This window comes from Centruroides vittatus, unplaced genomic scaffold (assembly GCF_030686945.1).
Source record: "Centruroides vittatus isolate TY-2023 unplaced genomic scaffold, ASM3068694v2 contig_1033, whole genome shotgun sequence".
NCBI lineage: Eukaryota > Metazoa > Arthropoda > Arachnida > Scorpiones > Buthidae > Centruroides > Centruroides vittatus.
Window position 1 is genome coordinate 1,603,606 of NW_027120671.1, and position 25,967 is coordinate 1,629,572.

The window sequence follows — 25,967 nt, forward strand, 5'->3', positions numbered from 1 at the left end:
TTGTCAGAACTGATTTTAAAAAAATGAACATAAAATTAAAAAATGCAGCGTAGTTACACAATTGATTATCAAAATTCAATTATCCTAATTCAAAAATTAATCACATTTGAAATATTACAAAAAGTATCAAAATTTTTGCTGAGTTTTAACCGGGAATGTTTCCTATATGAGAAATGAAGCAATAAAAGAAATACTGTGGGAACCATCACATGGTTGCTTACCAAATTTTTGATATAACACTAGTAATTTATGCAGTTGACAGTTTAAAAAGTTAATAATTTTATCAAATAAATGCAATTGTCATGATGCCTCATTAGATTCTTTTTTATTTTTGTCATGTTGCATCATTACATGAAATGCATCATTTTAATCTATAAGTCATTAAAACTCAAAACATGTCACCATTTTGCAATTTTGTTTTCAGTGATAGAAGAATAACAGAGAACAGATACATAAGTAATGGTATAGCTTAATACCTTTTAAAAACATATTGACACAAATACAAAAAGATTCATAATTGCAAATGAAGTCTTGCAAGCAATGCAAATGATAGTCACAAGCATCAATGCCCACATGTTTTCCTGCAACAGATACTGTACATGAACACTTGTGTGATGCTTATTTTTTACAATTTTTTTAAATATAAGAAATATTGAAAAATGTGTGCTGTAGTGTCTGAGATGTTATGTGACAAACAGAAGGTTTTAATAATAAAATTAACATTTTATATTTTAATTTTATCATCATCTTTCTTTCTTTGTGTAATCAATTTTGTTTGTAATTTGTTTTAACTGAATAATTCAATAATATACATTGCTTTAAATTAATCAAATAATGAAAGATATTTTAAATCTTTCAAAATCAAATTTTATAATTATGCTTACATATGTTTCTTGTGATTTTCCATAATTTTCTTCTGTAATTCAGAATCTTGATGTGGTACAAACTTATAACAAGAGAGATATGTATGATCTGGATAATCTTCAGGAGCATAATCTCCACACTCAGCTAGAAAAACAGATTAAAAAACATTAACAACACACATTATTCCAATGTAAAGTGAATATATATATATATATATATATATATATATATATATTTATTTATTTATTTATTTATTTATTTGTACAGTCAATAAATGACAAAAGTAAATCACCACATGCAGATTGACATCATTAATGTCATGCAGTCAAATTCGACATAATGTAACCAAAACTATATCAACTGAATATCAATTTGTTGTTATATTCTTCAAAATTACAGATACAGAATTTGTAAATTCCTCTAATAAATTCAAATTTTCGGAAAATTATTAAACAGACTTTTGAACATAATCAATTACTTCGAAAAACAAAATACAGTTAACCATTAAAGTTCTTTCTTTTGGTTATGTTGATCAATGAAATATTCTTTGTTATTCTAAGTTTATCTTTATTATGGTAGCTATGGAAATCATTTTGGCAATACACATTTAAACATGAGAGATTATTAGTAAGCATATTTAGCATCAATCAAAGGCAGACTAATCCATAATTCCATTCTTATAAATGCAAATTAAGCTTAGCATATGTAATTCTTAAACATTTTCTAGATTACAACTATTCTACATAGGTAATGCTGCTAATTTATGAGCTATCAATAGCTCATAAATTGACAATTAATCTGTCAATTTTAGTACAACATTAAATGCTACTAAATTCATACCCTACTAAAAAGAGAAGTCACTTATTCAACCTCCTTTGGCACAGAAAACATGAAATTAGCTTAACTGTTTATTTTGACCATGTGCATATTGTCCCACAGAATACAGTAGAGACTCGTAAATCGGCACCTCGATAATCAGAATCGCCGGTAATCGGCACGATTTTCAGTCGGACTGTGTCATGCTGAATCGAACGTTTTTGATACTAAATTTACTTCTAAAGTATAATTTTCATGTTTTTATATTCTTCAATATATTTATTTTGTTTGTACAAAATGCAGAAATAATTTTTAATGATACTATAGCCTCGATTATTATTATAAAAATTTTCGTTAGACTTAAAATCGATGAAAATTCAACACGATGCGACACGCAACGAAGAAAAATTCAACAGGAAGCAACAGGCAACGGAGAAAAATTTGAACATCAGACAGGTTAATATATTTTTTCGTACGTAAACCGTAATCAGAACAAATCCCTAATCTGAACAACCCCAGTCCCCAATTGACTCCGATTTTCGGTTCACTACTGTATTATACATGGGTTACTTAAAGCCTGCCTAAACCAAGTGGGTAAGCATAATGAAAAGTCTAATAAGGAGACAAACAACAATCAGATTACATCAGGCTACTTTTCTGTGATTATATTTAATTAATTATTAAATAATTTGTTACTGGAGGAAGACATTAGGTGCCATTTCTTATTAAATTTAATAATTTTAATTAAATTAATATTTATTAAATAATTTAGAATATTCTAGAAGAAAAGAATCAGCCCAAAATGGGACTTGAACCAGCAACTTCCATTTACCATGCGAATATGTTGCCAGTTATACTACCCAAGCCTCACTGTTCACCTGTTACTCAGTGCAAATGGAATAACCTAACTTGAACTTGACTCTCTGCAGCATATCCAGCTTGATCAAGTTTACAGCTTTAGTGATGCATTCCTGCAGATCATCCAAGATTGTAGGAAGTGAAAGTACAGTACATATACACTGTCCTTCATGTATTCCCAATAGGAAAAATCCAGTTAGGTCCAGTGATCATAGGAACCACTTGCAGAACACCTGGTCATTTTGTCCAGCACAGCCAATCCATCTGTTTGGCAAGTGCTCATTTTGCAGACAGAAAAAATTTTTTGGATTAATGCATCTGCAGTCACCATATTTACATATATATTCCAATAAGTTTTGATTTTATAACTACTTGAAATCAAAGTTTTTGTGCTCACCATGTACATTTAATTGCTGGACTAATCTGAAGGTTTATAAGTGATTTTTCAATTTATACTGTCCATTTCTAACCTGGAAGTGTTTCCAGTAAATTTAATTTTATAGAAATTTCAAGTTTTTAACTGTTTTCCCAAGACTCAAAACTAGAGATGTCCCAATACAACAAAAGTATTGATACCAGTATCAAGAGCAGTTTTAAAATATTGATACTGATACTGGTATCAGTATTGGTCTTAAAGTATTGATACTGGTCAGTATCGGCATCAGGTATCAAAACTAAAATATTGCTGGCTGTCGCTGTTTAGTCTGTTGCATAGTCTTCCAATTGTTTTTACTGCTGAGAAGGTACTGTACTCATTATAATGAAGACTGAGTGGCCCCAGAGCATCAATTAATATTTTGATGCTTACTCCAGGGAACTGACTTCTGAACCAGATAGCTGGGAAATATCTGGTTCAGAAGTCAGTGCATCAGTCAATACTTCAGTTTACACTCATATGATGTCTTGTGCACAAAAGAAGCCCCAGATCTACAGTTCTGCTAATGGGCTCTGTGAGTATTACTATACATGGGATAGGGATGGATAATAAATCACTGGTGATGAGGTAAAACACTGTCTTTACATTGAAAATTCTTGCTTGTGTTTAAATTTTACAAATGTCAGTGCAAACAAGTATATGTCACTAATTGTAAACATCAGTCAACTTTATCACTCAAACTCTTATCCAATCAGTGCCATAACTAGGATTATGGACGCCTATGGCCAAGAATAAAAATGGCGCCTTTTTAATTTTCGTTATTAAATAAAAATAAAAATGATGGTTTATTTCTGAAATATATGTTCGTAGAAATTACAGATAATAAATACTATATAAATATAATTATAGAAGTGTTTTTGTGTTATTAATTTCGAATACATATAATACCGAAACCTTCTCGTTGGCGCCTTTATTAATTAGGCGCCTATGGCGGGAGCCACACTGGCCATACCCTAGTTACGGCTCTGTATCCAATCAATCAATTACATCAATTTTAAACACTGTCACTAATTTTAGACATCACTGATGATCCAAGCTAACAAACACAAGAACTGCATCATATTTAACTAAATATTTATTTATAAATACTAATAAGAACTCTCAACATATATAGATTCTGGAAATGAAATCTGATGTAATACATTTATTAATTTTTATTTTCTACATGTTTAACTTAACCAAAAATAGTGTAAAATTCCAGTTTGGTTTCTCATTCAGCTGTAAAATCCAGTTTCGTTGGATCCTGTCTGCAAAAAATGTAATGATACTGGATCGAATACCCAAGAAAAACTATCAATACTAGTATTAGTATCAGACCAAAAGTATAGAGTACAAAAAGTATTCAGTATCAAAAGAAAGTATTGATATGGTATCGGTATTGACAGTATCAGGACTTCCCTACTCAAAACAAGAAATTTTCCAATTTTTTTGTCTTATATACACACTAATATAGCTAATATATTTCATTAATGTTAATAGGTTACTATTAGTAATATACATTATATCTTGATACAGATATCTTTGTTAATTCAAACTCAGATAGTTTGAGATCCCGTTAATTCGTAACTGTACTTTTGTCCCAGCCAGATATAGAAATTTACATGTTAAGGAATTTGGTTAGTCCAAAATACAGCTACTTAGTAATATGAAGTGAAAATTCTGTCTGAGCTTTGATATGCATATGTTGACTCATTTGTTTAGATTGAAGTGCCACTATAAGAGAACAATAGACCAACAACAACTCTAATCTGGTCAATATGACTTTGCTTTTACAGTAACACATTTTTGAGTGTCACCTTACATATGAATTACTTCTTTTTTCTCTTATTCCATAAAATATGGTTTCAGGATTGCAAGATTGGGCTAGGAGTAGCAGACAGATATTTGTAGGGTTCTACGCTACTACTTTTTGGGCCACTTTAAAAATAATTTGGGCTATATTTTAGAGAATTCTGCTGTACTTTTTATAAAACCTATATGGTGACTTGTGAGGTTCTCACATGCTATTTACCTGTAGTTTATTTATATCATTATTATTAATTAAAGAAAATAGCATTCTGTACATGTAGCCATATTCCATTTACTTAATAAATTACATCAGTTACGTGGCATTTGGCATATTATACAGAAATATGTAAACCTCAGATAATTCGAAATTTGATAATTTGAAGTCAAATATTTCCTCCCGAATTTTGAACTAATGAAGATTTCCTGTATTATTAATTTACACACAAAATATTATACAGAAAAAAAATACAAATTTTTTTTATTATTAGAAAAAGAAGTTATTTTTTAAAAATTATTCAGACATTTTTTAATGTAGTCATTTCTCTTTAGGAGTTCTAAAATTCGAGTAATTTTTCTGCATTAAATTTTAAATAAAGAGCATCAATAATATTTTTAAAATAATTTTAAAGAAGTGATAATCTGAGATATACATATGCACTTTAATGCAGATGTTTCTTGTGAAGAAAAAATAAAATTTTACTCAAAATTATATAGACACAGTCCCATTCAAAATGTTCAGGTTCTTCATAGAAGCTGTCTTATCTAGAAATAGATTGACTATTACATCAGAAATATCAAATGCAAGGCATAGTGATAAAGAAATGAATTTGTCTGTTTTAATGAAAGAAGTGTAAGGAATATAGCTAAAAATGGGATGACCACATTGCTTTAACTGACATGATTAAGAGATAAAGCATTAAATTGCAGCTACAATAACTTTAAAAGTTTTTCTTAAGAATCTACAGTAGAGCATCGATTATCCGACTTAATTGGGGACCGGGTTGGTCGGATAACCGAAAAGTATGAAAAAATACATTATTAGTATAGTGTATTAGGCCTGGTTTAAATACTAGCCTCCCTTTCATGGTCGAGCCAGTGCTGCCAGCTAAAACATGCAAAAATTTAACAAAAATAATATTAAAGTAACCAAGACATAACCAAATATTGTAGCATCACATCACTAGTGGACACGGTCAGTTAACCAATAAGTTGGTTAATCGGGGGGGGGGGGTTGGATAATCGATGCTCTACTGTACTTACTAATAAATGATCAATAATGATGATAATGATACTTGTTGAAAATAATAAATATTGTATCTATCTGATGAATTTATCTATAGAATAATGACCTAGTTAATGCATGTATGTGTATAGAGATAATTTTAACCTACATAATTATTTTAAAAAGTCAATGATAGCATTTGAAAAATTACTGTATATATCATTGATAATATTTCAAGGATAGAAGATAGTTAAAGACTTGGTGCTTATTGGGATAGTCAATAAGCCTACAATAAGTTATCTGGCTGTTATATATTTCATAACTTTGCCTTCATGTTTTCATAAATTTACACTTTGCAGTTAATAATATTGGGTTTCTTATGCAATAATAATGTTGCATTTATTTCATTAAATTATTATTTACAATTATTATTTATACCAAAGAAATTGATTTATATAACTGAGTATCCAATTATATTACTAACCTTGAACTATGTAAGATGCCATCAGTGCTGCTGAATTATCATTGCATTGTAGTGTACCATCTGCCAAATTCTTTTTAATTTGTAAACTGAATAAATACCTACAGTAGTTTTAAAAAAAAATTAATAAAATAAATGTATTAATAATTATTCATAAATTCTAAATAACTATGGAATGTGTTAATACAGAATTTAATCAATATGAAATAGCATTTGTTTTATAACTTCACTAACAATGAAAAATTGCTTTAATGGAGGAAAAACAACTAAAATTAGAGAGAATCCAAACACTTAACTACCAAACAATCATCATCATGGAAATTCATGCACGAAAGTTTCTGATAATGAATGTTTGATGTTTAAAAGCAATTGGACTTCGTATTTTAAATTGCTTTTTCTCTATTAAAACAGTTTTTGTTATTATTTATATTTATTTTGACATTTTTAATTATAATTTAACTTAAATTAAAACTATACACCATATATACAGTCTTTCAGTAAAAAATATGTATTCAAATTAAAAACAGAACATTTTCAGCCTCTTTCAAGATCTGCATCAAGTGTCTGTATATTATAATTTAACTGTTTATAATACATTTTAACTAGAAAATTTAAATTAGTTTAACTGTTAAGGGAATTATGTGCAACTTGCAGCCTTCCATGACTTTTTCTATGATCTGTTACCGAGATCCTTAAACATATTTACAATAAACAAGTGAAACAAAAATCATAAGGTTATAAACAATAAATTGAAAGGTTATCTATAATATTCACATTTCCTTTACAAATACAGTGGTACGCCATACTTTGAACAACTTCAAACATTCCAGAGTTTGAACACTAACTTCTTTCTAGAATTTCTAAAAAATTCAATCTGGAGTTTGAAAGAGGCATACATGTTCAAACTGTTCACACAGTGAAAAAAAATACACTTGCTGCATAAATGCCATCTGTAGTGCACCAAAGTTGTCTCACTCTTGCTGTGAAAGCATCTCTTGCATTATGCTCTTGTGTTTTCAGTGTTTTTTTTTACTTTTTATCATGTTTACAGTTTTGGTTTTATCCCTAAAGATGGAGTATAAAACTCAAAAGTGCTAAAGAAACTCAAGATATGATTAAATAAATAGTATAAATTCTAGTTAAGCAGTTAAATAAACAATAAGCTTATTGTTGTTTTGTTAAATTATATTTAAAATTTTTATTAAGATGATAAACTACAGACATCTCTCATCTCAGCAACTTTCTCAAAATCAGACATTTTGCAGAAAAACATTAACCACTGGAGTATTTATTATTTTAAATGAAAAATGCAATGTGTTACATCAATCCAAAACGTCCAATTAATTTCCAAAAACATAACTAAAACACAACACACACATAAATTACAAACTATCATATTAGGATATACACTGCTTTCTGATCACTAAACAGTTAATATAGTTGTTAACATTAGAAGTGCCATACCAATTTATTTGACTGGAACACGATTTTAATAAGCTTGTCAAATTTTAACCCTTTCTTACATATAATTGTGTCTTTGGAATTTTTATTATTTTATGACCTAGAATGGATGCCTAAAACATTTTCTCAATGTAAAATTTCTCATTATTATTTTTAAAGTAAGTTTCATTTGTTTTCTTCCTCTTACAGTTAGTTCATAACATTCGATAATTATTATTCAACATCAGTTCAATAATTAACATTTTTCTATCCTTAGAATCAGGATCTAAATCACTAAATCTTTTAAAATTAAATTTGTCGTCATTTTTGACAAGACTATGGTCTTGTTTATAAAATCATACTGCCGGTTAATGTTACCAGCTTAGAGGTATGAAGGAGTACAGTACATGTCAAGAGTTGATATTTGGCACAGAGTATTAGGTGCCCAAATCATTTGCACATAAAAAAATCCAGACTTGTAGGTATTCAGGGGATCGAGAACCGAGTCAAAATAAAATACAAAATGGCGACCCTCTTCTACAAACAGGCAAAACAGGCACCTCACCCCACCGAAGTTAGGTGGGGAAAGTACCACCCACAGTCATTCTAAAAAGTGAACTCTGACCTTAGGAGTGAACACATAGTATCTTCTATGTTAAATAAAATTTGTAATCTAATTTTATAAATTTGGGAGTGCTTCAAATATGACATTAAAACAGGATTATAGGTCGTTACAAGTGGGTTTTTTTTAACATTATCTAGTATAGTAAAATTGTGGGACCTACAACAGGTCTACATAATACTAGAAAAATGGGTACATAAAATATTATCAAGACACCTGAAGGAATATGAATACACCGTACAGAACCCATAGAAATTGGTAGCCAGGTTAAAAGAGATCACGTTAGTGGACAATAAGCAAGTCAGTGCTAAATTTTGTCCCTGTATCCTTCTATACATTTGTGACGTTGCTTCTGCGCTCTATATGATTTTTTTATTCGAAAATATTGAGTCAGCTCAGTTATACCACAAACACATTAGAATTAGTCCATTTATTATGCTATACATCTTTCTTCAAGTATAACAACAACAAAAATATAAACATCTATTAACCCAATTTTTAGATTAATGCCAAATGAAATTGCCAGAACACAGTGTTATAATAAGGCTAATATTTAATAATTTAATATCAAGAAATGGTACCTAATGCCTACCTCAGGCCAAATTATTTGATATTTAATTATTAAATAGTAGCCTTATTATAGCCTGATGAAATTCAGCAACTTTTTGGTATAACAACAACACTTCAGAAACAGAGTGTTCCTATAGACAGCACTCTTTCAGCAGACTTACGTGAATTGGTTGAAAGCACCAAGACTTGAAACAATCATTCAAGATTTCCTACTGAAAATTATTCTATACCTCAGATATGTAGATGATGTTTTTATTACATGGAGGTCTAAACCAAACATTGAGAGATTTTTAGAAACATTTAATAACAAGCCTTATTGGCCTAACATTAAACTTAGACCAGTTCAGAAATACTGCTGCACACTTCCTAGACTTAAATATGACTTTCCAGAATGTGTGTATTAAAACAGAGGTATACTATAAATTAGACTATCACCAATTTTTATCCCTACAGAATCTAACAACCAATATGTCCACAACATAGCTGCCTTCAGAACATTAGTCAGAAGGGCCTACACAGACTGTATGGATACTGTGAATACCACAAAAGAACCCAAGCACATTGAATACATTGCTGACACATACAGATACAACAGAAAACTTACAAAACCTGGTGCAAAAATTTGAATACAATAGTAAGAAACATCCCCACCAGGATGACAGAAACACATTAACCCATCTTCCGACACCTAGACCCACAACTGTTGATTTTGATCCCAGGTTGTTTAATCTACAAACAAGAAGCTGGATATTTAAATGCCCACTTACGCTATTGCAGAAACACCAATGTCTACAAGTTGATACACAATGGAAAAGTTGAAGCAAACAGTAAAAGAGGACCAGGATATACTACATCCTTGTCAATGATGACAACTGGTTAACATTGGATCTACAAATATATATATTTAACCTGCAGGCTTAAGGAGCATAGGTGTAACATAGATAACAATAAGCCAATAACTAAATTGACCCAGTAAGCTACAGTCTGGCATGTCTGCAAATCTGAACAAAGCAAAGTTGATAAGGCATGTCTTCAATGAACAACAGTAAAAAAACATTAGAAAAGTTAGAAACACTGGAAATATATATGGCTTATTTAAAAGGAAGTTACATAAATCACAAAGACTGCAAATCCCTATCTGCTGCATAGCAGTTGTTTTACAATAACCCCAGGAGAGCAGGTTGCCATTGTATGTGCAAGGTAATCTCAACAGATAGTTTATTATGATGCATTTATATACTTGATTTCATTTATATTTTACAACATATTCTTTTATATATGATTCTCAGTTGTTGCATGTTAAATTTATAAATAATGTCATGAAATGAGTTAAACATTCCAATTTAGAATGTTACAAATTTAAGAAATACAGACCTGATTCAGGCTTATGAAATGAGTCAAAAACATTTGTCAGTTTAATAAATTCCTGCTAGAAAAGTGTGAAGGCTTTTGATTTTTACATTAATCTCTGTTCCAGCATTGTTAATGTGTTTTTATCACTTAATTTCTTCTGATAATTATTTCATTCATTTTTTACTGTATTCAAAAGAATCAAAAATATGTTAGTTAACAGGTTACACATATTGTGAGGTAGTAAAAGTAAAAAAATAAGTATTTAAATTAATTTTACTAAAATACAAGAAACTAAATAAAATGTATATAATATAAACAAACGTTTTTATCCACATAAACTTTCCAACTTTATTTTGACTTTTAATTTTTCCCTTAATAATATATTTTTTGAATAAATAATATAAATAAATAAAATTATTACTAAGACATTGTGCAACTTTGCTGTATTGTGATAGAATTGAGATGGAGCTGGAAAAAAATAAACAATCTTTGCACTTGCTGCCACAAGAGGCTGTCCTCCTACTGTTGGCTACAGAGAGACAATCCTTGCACTACCAACACAAAGAGGCAAAACAAGAACAAAGCAATTGCCACTGATTGCTTTGTTCTTGTGTTTTGTTTATTTTTCATGCCTATTTTCTGTTAGGCACAAACAACATTGCTATTTTTATTTTCGACCCTTAAATTCTGTAAGGCACGTTCAGTTATGTCAGGTAGCACAGACATAGTCACTTTGACCCCACTGTATGTCAAAAACGAAGTCATAAACAGTGGCACATTAAAGCTTCATAGGGCCCAGACAAATTTGAATTGAGGAGCCAATGTATAGTGTTGACTTCAGCATTTTTCTTTAGGAGAATTTTTGGGGAGAAATATTTTTGTCGATTTTTCCGACCGATGGCGAGATTATTATTAATCAAATTGAAGACAAGTCTGCCCAAGAGGGACCACCATTTATTTTGCGCTCCAGACTAAAAACATACACATATGGCGACAGGCCTTCCTTTTTAGGCTTCATGTCGCCAAAGGTAAAAAAGTCCTTTAAAAAACACAAACATCCAGTTAAAACTAGGAGTCGGTGACACACAGACGTCTTACTCTTTAACCATCCAGCCAGTAGGTGTTTCTGCTTTTTTATCTGCTGGAATAAGCGCTGGAAAATGCAAATTTTAAAGCTGCACCCTGGCGTCGGTATTTTAAAATTTCTTTTTGTCGATTTTTCCGACCGATGGCGAGATTATTATTAATCAAATTGAAGACAAGTCTGCCCAAGAGGGACCACCATTTATTTTGCGCTCCAGACTAAAAACATACACATATGGCGACAGGCCTTCCTTTTTAGGCTTCATGTCGCCAAAGGTAAAAAAGTCCTTTAAAAAACACAAACATCCAGTTAAAACTAGGAGTCGGTGACACACAGACGTCTTACTCTTTAACCATCCAGCCAGTAGGTGTTTCTGCTTTTTCATATGTGTATGTTTTTAGTCTGGAGCGCAAAATAAATGGTGGTCCCTCTTGGGCAGACTTGTCTTCAATTTGATTAATAATAATCTTGCCATCGGTCGGAAAAATCGACAAAAAGAAATTTTAAAATACCGACGCCAGGGTGCAGCTTTAAAATTTGCATTTTCCAGCGCTTATTCCAGCAGATAAAAAAGCAGAAACACCTACTGGCTGGATGGTTAAAGAGTAAGACGTCTGTGTGTCACCGACTCCTAGTTTTAACTGGATGTTTGTGTTTTTTAAAGGACTTTTTTACCTTTGGCGACATGAAGCCTAAAAAGGAAGGCCTGTCGCCATATGTGTATGTTTTTAGTCTGGAGCGCAAAATAAATGGTGGTCCCTCTTGGGCAGACTTGTCTTCAATTTGATTAATGAGAAATATTTTCTTATAAAAGATTGGTTTTGGGTTCTCTTTTAGTGGAGACCCCCAGAAAATTGCTTTTTTGCTCATAGGATAACATGCCACTGGTCATGAACCCCTATTTTTACATTTAAATTGACCCTTATAATATTTTTGGATTCCTCATGGCAATTAATAAAAAATTGCAAAGTTTAATCAAAATTGATCAATCAAATTTTCAGATCAAATGCAATTCTGTAAGTCACAGAAGAGACTTTGATAACACTCCACCTCAATAAACATATTTATTATAAAATGAGTAAATCTTCAAAATGCTTTACATCTAGCAAAATATTATCGAATTAATATTTTCAGTCATCTGAAAGTCACCTTAAGATTACACAATTAGAATATATGAATGCTTAAAGTATTAATTTCAAGTATTCTATGGAACAAATATAATAATAAAAGTACAGTAAGACCCAGCTTAACACAGGGGATACATTCCTAGACAACAAAGCATTAAATGAAAGTGTTAAATGAGGTCATTTTAATACAGAGTAAATAGGAAATGGGGAACATGCAACCAAAGATAAACAGATTTTACTTTAATTTTTATTTATTTTTATATTAATTTGCATAACAATATATGCTTAATAATATAAACATATGCACACAGAAATGTAAAGTTCATTTTTTGTGATGAACGTCCTGGCTCTTCTGAAATTCTTGTTTTTTGCGATGAAGTTATGTAGTGTCATTTGTTGCTTTTTTTTCTTTTGTTAAGCAAATGTTGGTAGCAGGAGATCGCATCCAAAACGCCTCGTCTTGCTTTTGTGCTACTTTCAAAATCAGGATCATTCACTACAGTTTGATCAACAATTTTGGTTATCATTACTAAACTTTTACTAGGGAAATCTGTAAAGAAATTCTCTGGGTTCTTTGTTTTCAGACTCACTATTTTCCAGTTCTACATGAATTCCTTGTTCTGCCAGTTCTTGAAAGTTGTTGTTAGTAAGACTTTCACCAGAAACCTGCAGCAACTCCCCAATATCCTGCTCGTCTACATCTCCTAGTTCTGCTGAATCGGTTAGGTTGATAACTTGGTGAACGATAGGCTCTTCTTGTTGAGAATTCTTGGATACTTTCGGCCATACCCTCTTCCACACTCCGTTCATGCATTTATCAGTTAATTATTGCCAAACAAAGTTGATATTGACTATGGCATTCATGATGTTATATTTTTTATCCAAAAGTGCACCAAACAAACATGGAAAGTACAGCACAATGAATTGCCACCTTTTGCTGATTGGTTTGTGTTTGGGAATAATCGTATTATATATGAATCAATGAAATGTTGCAATAATTTAAATCAGTGTAAATTTTGAGATTTTTTTCTAGGCTTTAAGCAGACTGCATTATATCAAATCAGCATTAATCAATGTAGCGTTAAACAAAGTCTTACTGTATAACATTTGAATATGTTGTAATTAATACTATAATTCTATTATTTTACAAGAATATATATTACCATATTCCTCAAATTAGAAAAATACATTTGTATTTTCTTTTTCCTTCTTTTTTTAAGATATGAAAAAGGGCACTTATATTTCAGAAGTATTTTTTTTTATTAATTTTAATATAAAGAAAAATCATTTTGTAACTAAAATTATACACAATATTAAAAATTTTCAACATTTTCCAGCCAATGCAGTGGTGTGAGCAACATCTTGTAACAGTTTTTTCCAATTCATTTATTTTTCTTTCATTTCCTCACTTGTTTTCAGTCCGCAATCCATTTTATATTACTTTGCAACAAAAATATTATTTTTCACTTTAGTCTAATTTCTAATTTCTCAAAAATCAGATAGCTTTTTCATGTTTCATCAGAGCTGATGCACTGGTCACGTGTACTTCTATTAGTACTTTCATCATTCACATGTTTCCATTTCAAGGGATTTTTTTCAATTACCTAATTAATGCATTCTAAATCATGGACATTACAACTTTTGGAAGCATATCTAATTCAAGAAATACAAAATACAACAAATATTTAAAATACATAAATACCTTGTATATTCTTCTTCTAGTTGAGCAGGATCAGGAGTAAAAAATTTGACTAAAAAATACATTGTTGGATTTGATGATGATAATCCAGTCTGACGACACATTAACTTTTCATAATCTAACCAATGCTAAAAGAAAATATATTATAAAATAACTATATCTATTTATGAAAGATTCATTATATTATAAACTATATAATTTATAATTTGTTTCATACTAATTAGCTTCGACTATTCAGAAATCTATTTGATTCTTTATACAATATAAAAATTCCAAATTCTAATGGTAATCTTATTTCCATTAATTATTACTGGCAAACTTAATTAAAATACAGTAGAGAGTCGAAAATCGGAATCAATTGGGAACTGGGATTGTTCCAATTAGTCATTTGTTCCGATTATGTACGAAAAAATATATTAACCTGTCCGATGTTCAAATTTTTCTCCGCTGCGTGTCGCTTCGTGTTGAATTTTCGTCGATTTTAAGCCTAACAAAAATTTTTATAATAATAACCGAGGCTATCGTATCGTTAAAAATTATTTCTGCATTTTGTACAAACAAAATAAATATATTGAAGAATATAAAAACATGAAAATTATACTTTAGAAGTAAATTTAATATCAAAAACGTTCGATTCAGCATGACACAGTCCGACTGAAAATCGTGCCAATTACCGGCGATTCCGATTACCAGTGTTCCGATTAACGACTCTCTACTGTACTATAATAATAATTTTATATATACAGCAGACCTCCCATTATCTGAGCTCAATTAATTGAGGTTTTGTATTGTCTAGAACAAACCTATAAGTGAATACACTATTTTTCTTGTAATTCATAAAAGCTTTGTTGTGAATGCACTGAGCATGTAAATACTATAGTATTTTTAATCTCAACTGTACCTAGCAAGTGACCAATGCTGAAGTGACTGCAAAACCTTGTATGTTGTTTGTGTGTCTATATATAAAAAAATCACTATAAAGCAATATTCTAAAATAATTTTAAAGTAAATTTAAAATGATAATATGTGTCATAAAATGATTTGTTTCTGTTATTTTTTATCATTTAGCTTTAATGTGAAACAAACAATTCATACTAGAATTTAACTACAATAATACACATTTTTATTCTTAAATCTATTATATATATTAGCTACATAATAAAAATTGTCATTCTTATAGGATGAGGTCAATTCTTTATAGGATTAAATTCACTAAGCTCTAAAGTAAGTCAAAAATGATATCATAATCTTTCATATTCTTGTATTTTTATCAATAATTTTTAATTTATAATGCCATGTTATCCATTTTATTCAGTTTTCAAAGTAGCATTGGTCCATGTTATATCAGATAATTGGGGTTCTACTTCACATACACAGACATTAGTGTGCATGTAAAACACAGTCACCAAACACTTATACCAACAGAAAAATGGCTATATTAGAATAATGTTTTATGAGATGCAGTAACTATAATGGATTAGGTGCTGGCATAATTTTGAGCACTTTAATTTTTTGTATATATTTTATAGCTTATTCTCTGACACTGTTTCAAATTGAAAATCAGACATTAGATTTAATGCTTATACAGTAGAGAGTCGTTAATCCGAACCCCGGTAATCCGAATCGCTGGTTATCCGAACGATTTTCAGTCAGACTGTGTCATGCTGAATCGAACGTTTTTGATACTAGATTTACTTCTAAAGTATAATTTTCATGTTTTTATATTCTTCAATATATTTATTTTGTTTGTACAAAATAAAAAAAATAATTTTTAACGATACAATAGCCTCGATTATTATTATAAAAATTTTCGTTAGGCTTAAAATCGACGAAAATTCAACATGAAACAACACGCAACGGAGAAAAATTTGAACATCGGACAGGTTAATATATTTTTTCATACATAATCAGTAATTGGAACAAATCACTAATCTGAACAACCCCAGTCCCCAATTGATTCCGGTTTTCGGTTCTCTACTGTATTTGTATATTGTATTTTTTATACATTTTATTGCATTTTATTTCTTATATATTCTGTGTGTTCCTTTTATTTTATTCATGTTTATAATCACCATTATGGTCTTGTTCTATATTTAAGTTAATTTGAATTCCATTCTATATCATATTCTATTCTTTTTTGGTTGTATCCAGAAACATTTTATTAATAAATAATTTTGCTGTAAAAGTTTAATAGTAGTTTAATAAAATATCAAATATTAGTTTTTAATATTAATAAATAAAATTGGTTTTGAAGAATTCAAGAACTTTGTTATTCTAAAACAGAACAATAAACCCTGATGAGGGCTCAATTAGGTCCCTCATCAGGTGCCGAAATACATTTTATATGTATTAAAATTAAAATTTCTTCGGAATAAAGGTAAAAGTTTTGTTATATGATAAGATATTTGAAATTACTAAAATATTATTGAAATAGAAAAAGTTAATCCAGCATTCAAGTTTGTCAGAATATCCATATTTTGACATACTGTATATGTTTAAAAAAAAAAATTGTGAATATTTTACATAGTTGTAATATACAGTCAAACCTGTTTTTATGCGGTCTTTTTTTGTGCGATTTTTTTTTGTGCAGTATAGTTGGTGACTAGTCTCGTGCGATTTGTCATGTCTCACGTTGACTTATTATAGCTAAATAAACTTATTATAGCATAAATGAACTTATTATAGTAATATTATTGCATGAATATGCGAAAAATGAAATAATTTATTTTTTAAGTCAACAAAACACCACCTGGACAAAAATATGTAAAACAGACGATAGACAAGACGATGCAGTCAAGTGCTGACACCTGTTGTCAATAAATTCTATTTCGTACGGTTTAGAGTTATTTTCTATGTGAGACTTTTTTTATGCGGTCCCTATTGTCCGCATAAAAAAAAATATTTTTTTAATTGTGTTGCGAAAACTATTTTTTATAGCCAGTCGTGAAGTTTCGTGCAATTTTTTTTAATGCGTTTTTTTATGCGGTCCCTATCCACCGCATAAAAACAGGTTTGACTGTATTAAAATTAAAATAAAACATACCTTTGTGCCTCTGTCATCTATATACTCAAGCCCAAAATAATCAACTTCTAAAAGATTAAGTGTTTTGCAAACTTCATCAAATAAAACTCTTCCTAATGCTTTATACTAAAAAAAAAAATTAAAATTTCAAATTTTACGAAAGTTTTAAATTTAAAAATATTTAAATTAACAAAACTTAGTAACAATATCAAATATAATTTATAGAAGATATTCTTGTAATCTTCACAATCAATTATGATGTGATATTTAAATAAAACTCATAATATTACACAATACTATGCATATTATATTATTTCTATTTAGATATAAATGATTTGTTTTGTTTGAGTGTTTTTTCAGATGCTATTTTTATACTACAGAAGTGTTAAACTTTACAAAAAATACATAATATTTCTGAAAAATTGACAGAGATAATAAAACATAAAAAAGAGGAATGATGATAATTAAATTTGATTGAATGAAAGGCACGTTTTCACTATGTCATGTAAATAACTAGAAAAATCAAGAAAAAAATCTTAAAATAGCAAAAATATTAAAGCAAATTAAAAGCATATTATTATTATGGCAATTTATGATTAAAAAAAAGGAAATAAATGTGTTTTATTAAAACAGAAAGTTCTTTTAAAATAAATAAATAATTCTGAATTTTAGAATCATATCATAAAAAAGTCAGAATATAAAAGATTGTTTCATAAATAATAAGTTCTTCTCTAAATAATCTAAAATGATAGGAGAAACTCTCTATTTGCTAGCATTCCTGAAAAATACCACACAGAAAACTCTTATAAATTCCAAATGTATCTAAATTTTCCACAAAATCTGTTAATAATATCCTAATGGTTGTGTACCAATGAAGATAAGTTGGTCATACTACAATTTACCAATTTAGAGAGTTACGCATAGCATTCCCAAACTTACTCTCAAATAATTATTTAGAATGTTTAATTCAAATGTTTATTAAATAATTTAGAAGATTAATTACTACTAAATAAAATTTTTAACAAATATAAAAATTCAAAGAAAATTTAAAAATAAATGTTTTTAAATCAAATATTCAATTTAAAAAATTCTTACTTGAATTTGGAAAGAATTAACACTGTCGTCCAAAAAATGAATTTCTACTGACATCATTTTGCTCATTTTCTGATTCTCAGAAACTTGATGGGCAGTTTTGCCATTACTGGTTATGTCTTGATCAATATCATTTGAGGTCATCATCTTTGAATCAATCTGACATTCTGAAAGTCATAAGTATTTCTTTAAAATTTCCTTAAATTAAAACCAGAAAATTTTTTAAATTTAATAAAATTATTTCATATGATTCTGTTAAAACAAGCTTAACAAATTTATTCTCTCTTCTGTATGAATGTTATAAAATTTTCCAATTAATATCTTGTTTCTATGTTGGCCGAGTGAAAAAAACTATACATCAATTTTTTCAAGGTATAGCCACTTAAAACATGAAGACCATATCTCTGTCTTAATTCTTTAGCCTTTTCACAACTACAAATCAAGTGAAATTTCGAAAAATCATCACTACAATATACACTACACTAATACTCAAATTATCACTGCATTATTAGAATACAGGTATACCTCGAGTTACGCCGTTCTAGATTATACGTCGTTTGTCAAAAAAGTATGTAGAAAAATAAAAATCAAGTTTAAGTCATTTTATTTGACTTTACATCCGTCTGCCACAAATACTGAAGTCGTAATATCACTAGAAAAGCTTTAAAAGCACATAAAATCATATTAAAATATGTACATTTACAGTAAATGTTAATATAATCATCATAAATCCTAGAGAACAAAACATGAAAACATCTGTGTTTGTGTTGTCTTATTTAGCAGTCTTTAAGTGCTCATTATTGGAGTTTTCCACCGTAGTTTCGACTTACGTCGTAACTACACAAGTAAATTCAACTTATGTCGCCTGTCCTGGAACCAATTACCAACGTAAGGTGAGGTATACCTGTACACACAAAATTTATTATTAATCAACATAACATCTTTGTTAAGTCTAAGTTGAATAAAGAATTTTTTGATGTTAAATGGTAAGTTTGTCAATATGTAGTAATTAATGTATGGATATTCCAATATTATGCCGTACCAATCTGGCGATTTACATCGTGTATAACATCGTGAGAAACAAACTTTCCAAAACATTCAGGATTAACTGAGTACTTAATTCTTCACTTATTTCCAGCGCATCCAAAAATAGCCGTATGAAAAACCCATAACTATTAAACACTTTAGCCAACTGACTCACCCAGTTTCTATTCAGTCCATTCAACAATGATTTATGATATAATTGTTTCAGTAGAATGGTAGAAAGCTGTCCACTATCCAACTTCCAAGGAATTTAATATATCTTTTTATAAACATTGTACTTAATTTAAATCTACTCAGCTCCAACCTAAGTGCACTACCGGGTACATTAAACTCTAATGAAAATATTTTACATATAAATCTATTCTGAATTACTTCCAGTTTCTGATATTTAAAGAGATACCAAATTGGAGAGGCATAACTTGCGATGAATTATGCCTCTCCAATTTGGTTTGCCAAAAGCGTTTACTATAATAGAGTTAAACAGCTTAAAATAAACTTGAATATTTTCTAGTTTAATCATTGAAAATGTGGGTGCCGGGAGGCGGACGGAGTCTCGTTCCTCCTGTTTTTGGCTCACAGGTCCGTTAGACCTGCCCACGTCAAGATGGCGGTTCTGAAGTGTTACGCGTTACGCATTTTTAGGAGAGTGGAGGAAGTGGATGGGTCCAACGACAGAGCGGCGGTGACGATACCCGAATAAAAGACATAGCCAACGGATAATAACAACAACAAAAATTTATTTAAGCTAACGATATAATTACAGAAGAGCCTCCTGGTCAACGTATTCCGTGGATTTCGGGCGGATTCCCTCGATATTGCGCACACACACAGTCAAAGTGACAGAACGTAACCGGCCCCTTTTCCCGCTCTCGTCTCCCTTTTATCGTCTCAGTCACGTTTCTCCGTTTCGCCAACCCACGTTTTTCGACTCTTGTTCCTCCTGATTCATATTTTCTCCGTGGGAACCAAGCAATAAAATAATTATTATTATTAACGGCTTGGTTCCGGTGGGTTCGAATATTCACAAAAACAACTTCACTGCATTGTTAATTAGCTTGTTTGCTTTAACCATGGACGTACTAACTTGTTTATCAAAGGATAAAATAAGTTAAAGATAGTTAAAAAAAACCCCCCAAGAACTTTATTTCATTCACCACCTGTAGCTCTTCCTTATTGATATAAAAAGACATTCTTTCTGGGGAGTCTAGCCCCATTTCTAAAAATCATTATACATGATTTGCTAGGGCTGATTTTAAGTTTTAACTTTGTAAAATAAGTCGTCAATGCCTGAATTTTTCTACGTAATGCAGCTGCAGTAGGAGCAATTATCACAATATCGTCAGCATAGGAGATTAAGTGTACAATATATTCATCAATTATGAACCTGTCATCATCCCTATCAAAACAATAATTTATATCAAAAGTGTAGAAGTTAAAAAGATGAAGGAACCAAGGGTTCCCTTGTAGCAAACCCTGATCTATCTTAAAAGGTGACCACTTCTTGCTGTCTTGCTTAATAATTGCATCATAATGACCAAATAACGAGCCTATAATTTTCACCATTTGGGCCTCGGCCCGATATTGACGCATTTATTTTTCAAATCTATAATGCTTACCACATCACATGCTTTCTTGTCATCCAGGAACAGTGCAAATACCTTATGTCTTTTTCTATGAAGCTGAATTTGGATGCTAGCCATTAGTAAGAAAAGCAACAGTTGTGTACCTCCATTCTTGATAAATGCAAACTGATTAATATTCCTATAGTTATTGTTATCAATCCATGAATTAAACTTAGTTAGTAGAACCGAAGTAAAAAGTTTATGGAAGGTAGACAATAATGCGATAGGCCAATAATTACCTGGGTCCATTCTATTGCCTTTTTTATACAACATATGAAATATCACTTTATTCCAATCATCTGGGACTATACTCTTCTTGTAAAATTCATTAAATTGTCTAGCTAGGTAGTCGATTATGACTATATAGTTAGGGATGTTGTCACTACCAGCTGCTGTTTTTTCCTTACGTTTTCTAATTCATTGCTGTAAATTTTGAACACAAAACACATCATCACAAGATTTTTCCACAAGCCCAAAAAATACCTATAGTATTATTTGGGCTGAGAAACTCTCAAAATGTTGATGCCAACTACTACATGGTACAAGGCTTGTAACATTAGTTATTCCGAAGGGTCGTCAAAACCTATTTACAATACCCCCAAAATGCTTTTGTATCTTTTAACTCTGTCAGTTTATTACTAATACTAAAAGAAAAATACTTTTTCTTTTTTGCTTTCACGTAATTTATATACATCCTCTCATTTCCTAAATACTTCTTCCAAGCTAATTCAAGACTGGTTTTCCTAAACTGTAATAAGCTTCTTTGTTTTCTTAACTTATAATAGCAGCACTTGTCGTCGAACCAAATTTGTTGATTTCTCAGCGGCTTATTGCCTGGCCAACACTTAAACTGATAAGCTTCAATAACAGATATTAGGTATTTATAATTATCAATTGAGTTATGTTCCCTCTCTTGAAGTAATATCTCCTCAGTTTTGTTGAGGATTTCTTCTGTAAGTTTCAATTTATTATATTTTCTACTCGTAGGTAATCTCCAGTCTTCTTGAACTTGTATTGTTTTCTGCCTAGTATTTATACCAAATGTATTTCCCAGTATTTTCAACTGGATTGGTTAATGATCAGATTCATCTATATTAAGTACTGACACCTTAGTACATAGGTTTAACATATATTCAAAACAGATAATATAATCTATAACAGATTTACCAGAATGGGCTAGAAATGTGAATTCGGCCAGAATATTCCCGATTACCCTGCCATTTAGTATGAAAAAATTGTTTTACTGTATAAAATCCAGTAAGATTTTCTCTCTTGAATTAACCAGTTTGTCTTTAGATTCTCTTCTATTATTAATATCGAATCTCATACCTCTATAAATCGTGTCCAATTTGTCTCGTATGCGAGCATTAAAATCTCCTCCTGTAATCCACAAATTTGAATAATTAATCCATTGGTCAATGACTGATTGAACTTGATCATAGCACTTTGAGTTATCTGCTGATGGGAATAGATAGATCAATGCAACCACTACACAGGACCCTCTCCAAATTACTTGGAGAGTCTGATTCAGTTCCACCAGGGCAAAAATATAATTTGAGGTGAGATAAGTTTGCACTAAATCACCAAAAGACCTTTAAATTGACAATAATAGGCCTCCAGATGGGCGGCCAAGCCTCTGTCTCATTTGGGCATTACTGTGCAAGACCCAATATTTATCTTCTAAAGATTTTTTCCTACTTTGTTTATGTCGATTATCCACATCTCAGTGAACCCAATAATTGAATGCAATTTTAAATATTGTTTTACAGAATCTTTATAAATTTTTCCATACAGACCCTGAACATTCCAAAAACTTATAATTAAACTATTGGCTTCTTCTTAATTTTTTCATTCAAGTGCAGATGGGGAAGTCAAGTTAACTTTACAAGCATGGTTTTTCTTTCCCGTACTCATGTTTTCAACTTCTGGGTTACTCTTAATCTCTCCCACACTTGTTGCTAAACTTCGTACGCCCTCTATCCAACTACTCATGAAAAATGCTCTAATTGAATGACTTCCTCCAGATTGATATCATAAGTCAATAATATCTCATCTTTTATATAGTAATCATCTCTTACTACTATTTTGTTACCTCTAGACTTTTCCTGGATAATCGTAGGAAGTAATCTTTTCCTTCTTACTCTCGATCTTTAACACAGATGAGATATAAAAACTAGTTTCCCTTTATCTTTGCGTATTAATTTAGGTTTCGTTTTCAAAAATTCTCTCAGATACAGAACTTAAGATAATTTTCACAATTGGATTTACATCACTTTTAGATAACCTGATCAAACTATCTACTGAACAGTTGTCCAATCTTACCTCTGTATTAATAAAATGATAATCTCCCCGGAATAGTCAGTTGTTGTAAATGGAAAGTTCTTAATTATAATATTGTTTTTAGTTTTCTCACTTCTCAAACTATCAATCTGGAATTCTAAAGTACCTTTCAGTAGTTTACTACTACTAGTTATTTAATCAAGTTCCTCCATGTTTTGAAAAACTTTAAGTCGCCTTTGAGTTCTTTATTTTCTTCCTTCAGTGAGTTGACATCAGCCTTAATCACTTGCAAATCAGTGTTCAACTGCATAAACTTCTCTTGGGTCAGTTCATAAACTGCTTTTAAAGTGTATTGAGAATCTTCTGCTTCTTGTACTTCCACTTCTCTCACTGACTCAAATAATCATGAATATTCGAAATCCTTGTGGTCCCTGGTCTAGTTTTAGAAAAAGCCTCCACAATTTGACTGTATTCCTCAAACAGTAAGTCCATTAGCAGGTTGTCCTTCTCCAAATCTTTGAAGTTCTCTTTGTGTGGTCTTCCACGCCCCCTTTTCTGCATTTCTGAACGTTCTCTCCTGAGGAGAGCAGGGTAGAAGGCCACGGTTGGTCTCAATACCCGCTATAATTAACACACACATAATCAAATTCAAACTTAATCTGTTAATAACTTTCAAATCTTTCAGCTGAACCATGATCTGTATCACTATAGTCTCACCAAAACAACACTATTAATCTCTAACGAAAGTCACCAACACCTCCAACAAACACTTTAACTCCCCTTTTTATCAGATTCGCCATACCCCAAACTACGCTTCTACACAGTTTCCATCATTATTGAAGTATTTATCATAACTAGGCATCCAGAGGCAGACAGGCCATAAGGCATTTCTGGCAGATCTCTCTTGATTTCGTCAAAACAATTTTAATAGAAAAAGTTACAATTCAAAAGAAGTTATCCAGAAGTGCACAGATTTTGATTTGTAAAATGTTTCTAATGATTTTTATAAGAAAAACATTAAAAAAACTTTTGTAAATTGATGGAAAAATGTCATATCTAATGAAGAAAACTTTATATTGGATTAAATAAATATTTTTTTATGTAAGATCTATTAAAACATATAAAAAAAACAAACAACGTTACTTGTGACTCGTCCCAATATTTTATAGTATCTCATTTCTTGAAAAATTTTTACTTTTTACATCTAAACAGGTAATTATTTATTGTGACATCATCACAATGCCAGGCTGCAATTTTTAATCATATTTTTAATTTATTTCATTTAAAATATATGCTCTCCATCTCAAATTAGTACTGTAGCATCTTGCCTCTGTACATCATACTTTTCCATTAGCAATAGAGTCGTGCCAGTCATCTATGTAATTCCTTACAGGGGAAAAGTTTTGAATTGAAACAACATGGCTTTCAGTTTCCATCAGAAGTTTGTATATAGTTAATTGGAGCCTCATACTCCTAAGCTTTTGATATCTGGTCTTGACTTTCATGTATCTAACTCCGTTCTAGAGATTAAGGAAAAACAGCTGGACAGACAACAATGAGAATTTATAGGTCTAATTAACAGTTAAATGTTTGTTCTACTTCATATCTTTAAGTTTACATACTGGATCATAATGTTTTAAGCTTTGATTGTTTGATTTTATTTCAGTAAGTTTCTGCTTTTCCTCTATTTTACTGCTTATATTTATTTTCTTTAAGACTAAATTAGATAAGTCTGCATTAGGATAACTTCAAGCAACAGATATAAGAAAATATTTTACTGTTTCAATTGTTAATCAATACAATTTTAATTTCTTCTATAAATTATAAGTAGACTAATGACAAAAGACTAATTGTATTATTTCTATATAATTAATTTCCACAACCCTTCCTCACTGAAAATTATTTTATTAACTTTAATAAATGTTTTCAACCTGTTCTACAGGCCATCTTCAGGTTTTTTAAAAAGCCATAAAACACTGATAACTGTTCTTTTTGAATAGAACAATTGATAACACATTTAAAATACAAAATTCTTTGGAATAATGTGCTATTTGAATCCAAAGAATAAATTACAGTAATGTATATACAATTTAAAATAATAAAATATAATAAGATAAAAAAAAATTAAATTCATAACATTAGTTGTTGATTGTATGGACATTAAGTTCTTTTCAACCATGTATTTCAACACTGTGGGTAATACTGTGGCATCTTTATAGTTTATACACTTGTCCAAAAGATGCTATAAATTTCAACTTTTTCTAAATTCATTGCTAATGTTAGTGAGTGTACCAGTTTTCAATGTTCCATGGTTTTTTAATAAGCCTGAAGATGACTTGTAGAACAGGTTGAAAACATTTGTTAAAGTTAATAAATAATTCTCAGTGATATAAGGTGATGTTGTGGAAATTAAGAAGCATCTAGCTGGGTATTAATTAAATATTATATATAATTAAAAAACTTTTCATTACAGTAGAGTTTTACAGAAAATTTATGCATTTTTATGCATATAAGTATTAAATATATTCACACCTTTGATGTGTCCAG

The 25,967-nt window shown here is 30.2% G+C and overlaps 1 protein-coding gene across 1 annotated transcript in view; it reads right to left on the reverse strand.

Moving 5' to 3' along the window:
* LOC136968488 (FERM, ARHGEF and pleckstrin domain-containing protein 1-like) overlaps positions 1-25,967 on the reverse strand; it is a 145,179-nt gene that overhangs the window by 89,361 nt on the left and 29,851 nt on the right. The window contains exons 2-6 of the mRNA XM_067262472.1: positions 18,478-18,641; positions 17,404-17,508; positions 14,364-14,488; positions 6,469-6,566; positions 885-1,008 (exon numbers count right to left, since the gene is read on the reverse strand). Coding sequence (XP_067118573.1) covers positions 885-1,008; positions 6,469-6,566; positions 14,364-14,488; positions 17,404-17,508; positions 18,478-18,641 — 616 coding nt within the window. The remainder of the gene's footprint in view (positions 1-884; positions 1,009-6,468; positions 6,567-14,363; positions 14,489-17,403; positions 17,509-18,477; positions 18,642-25,967) is intronic.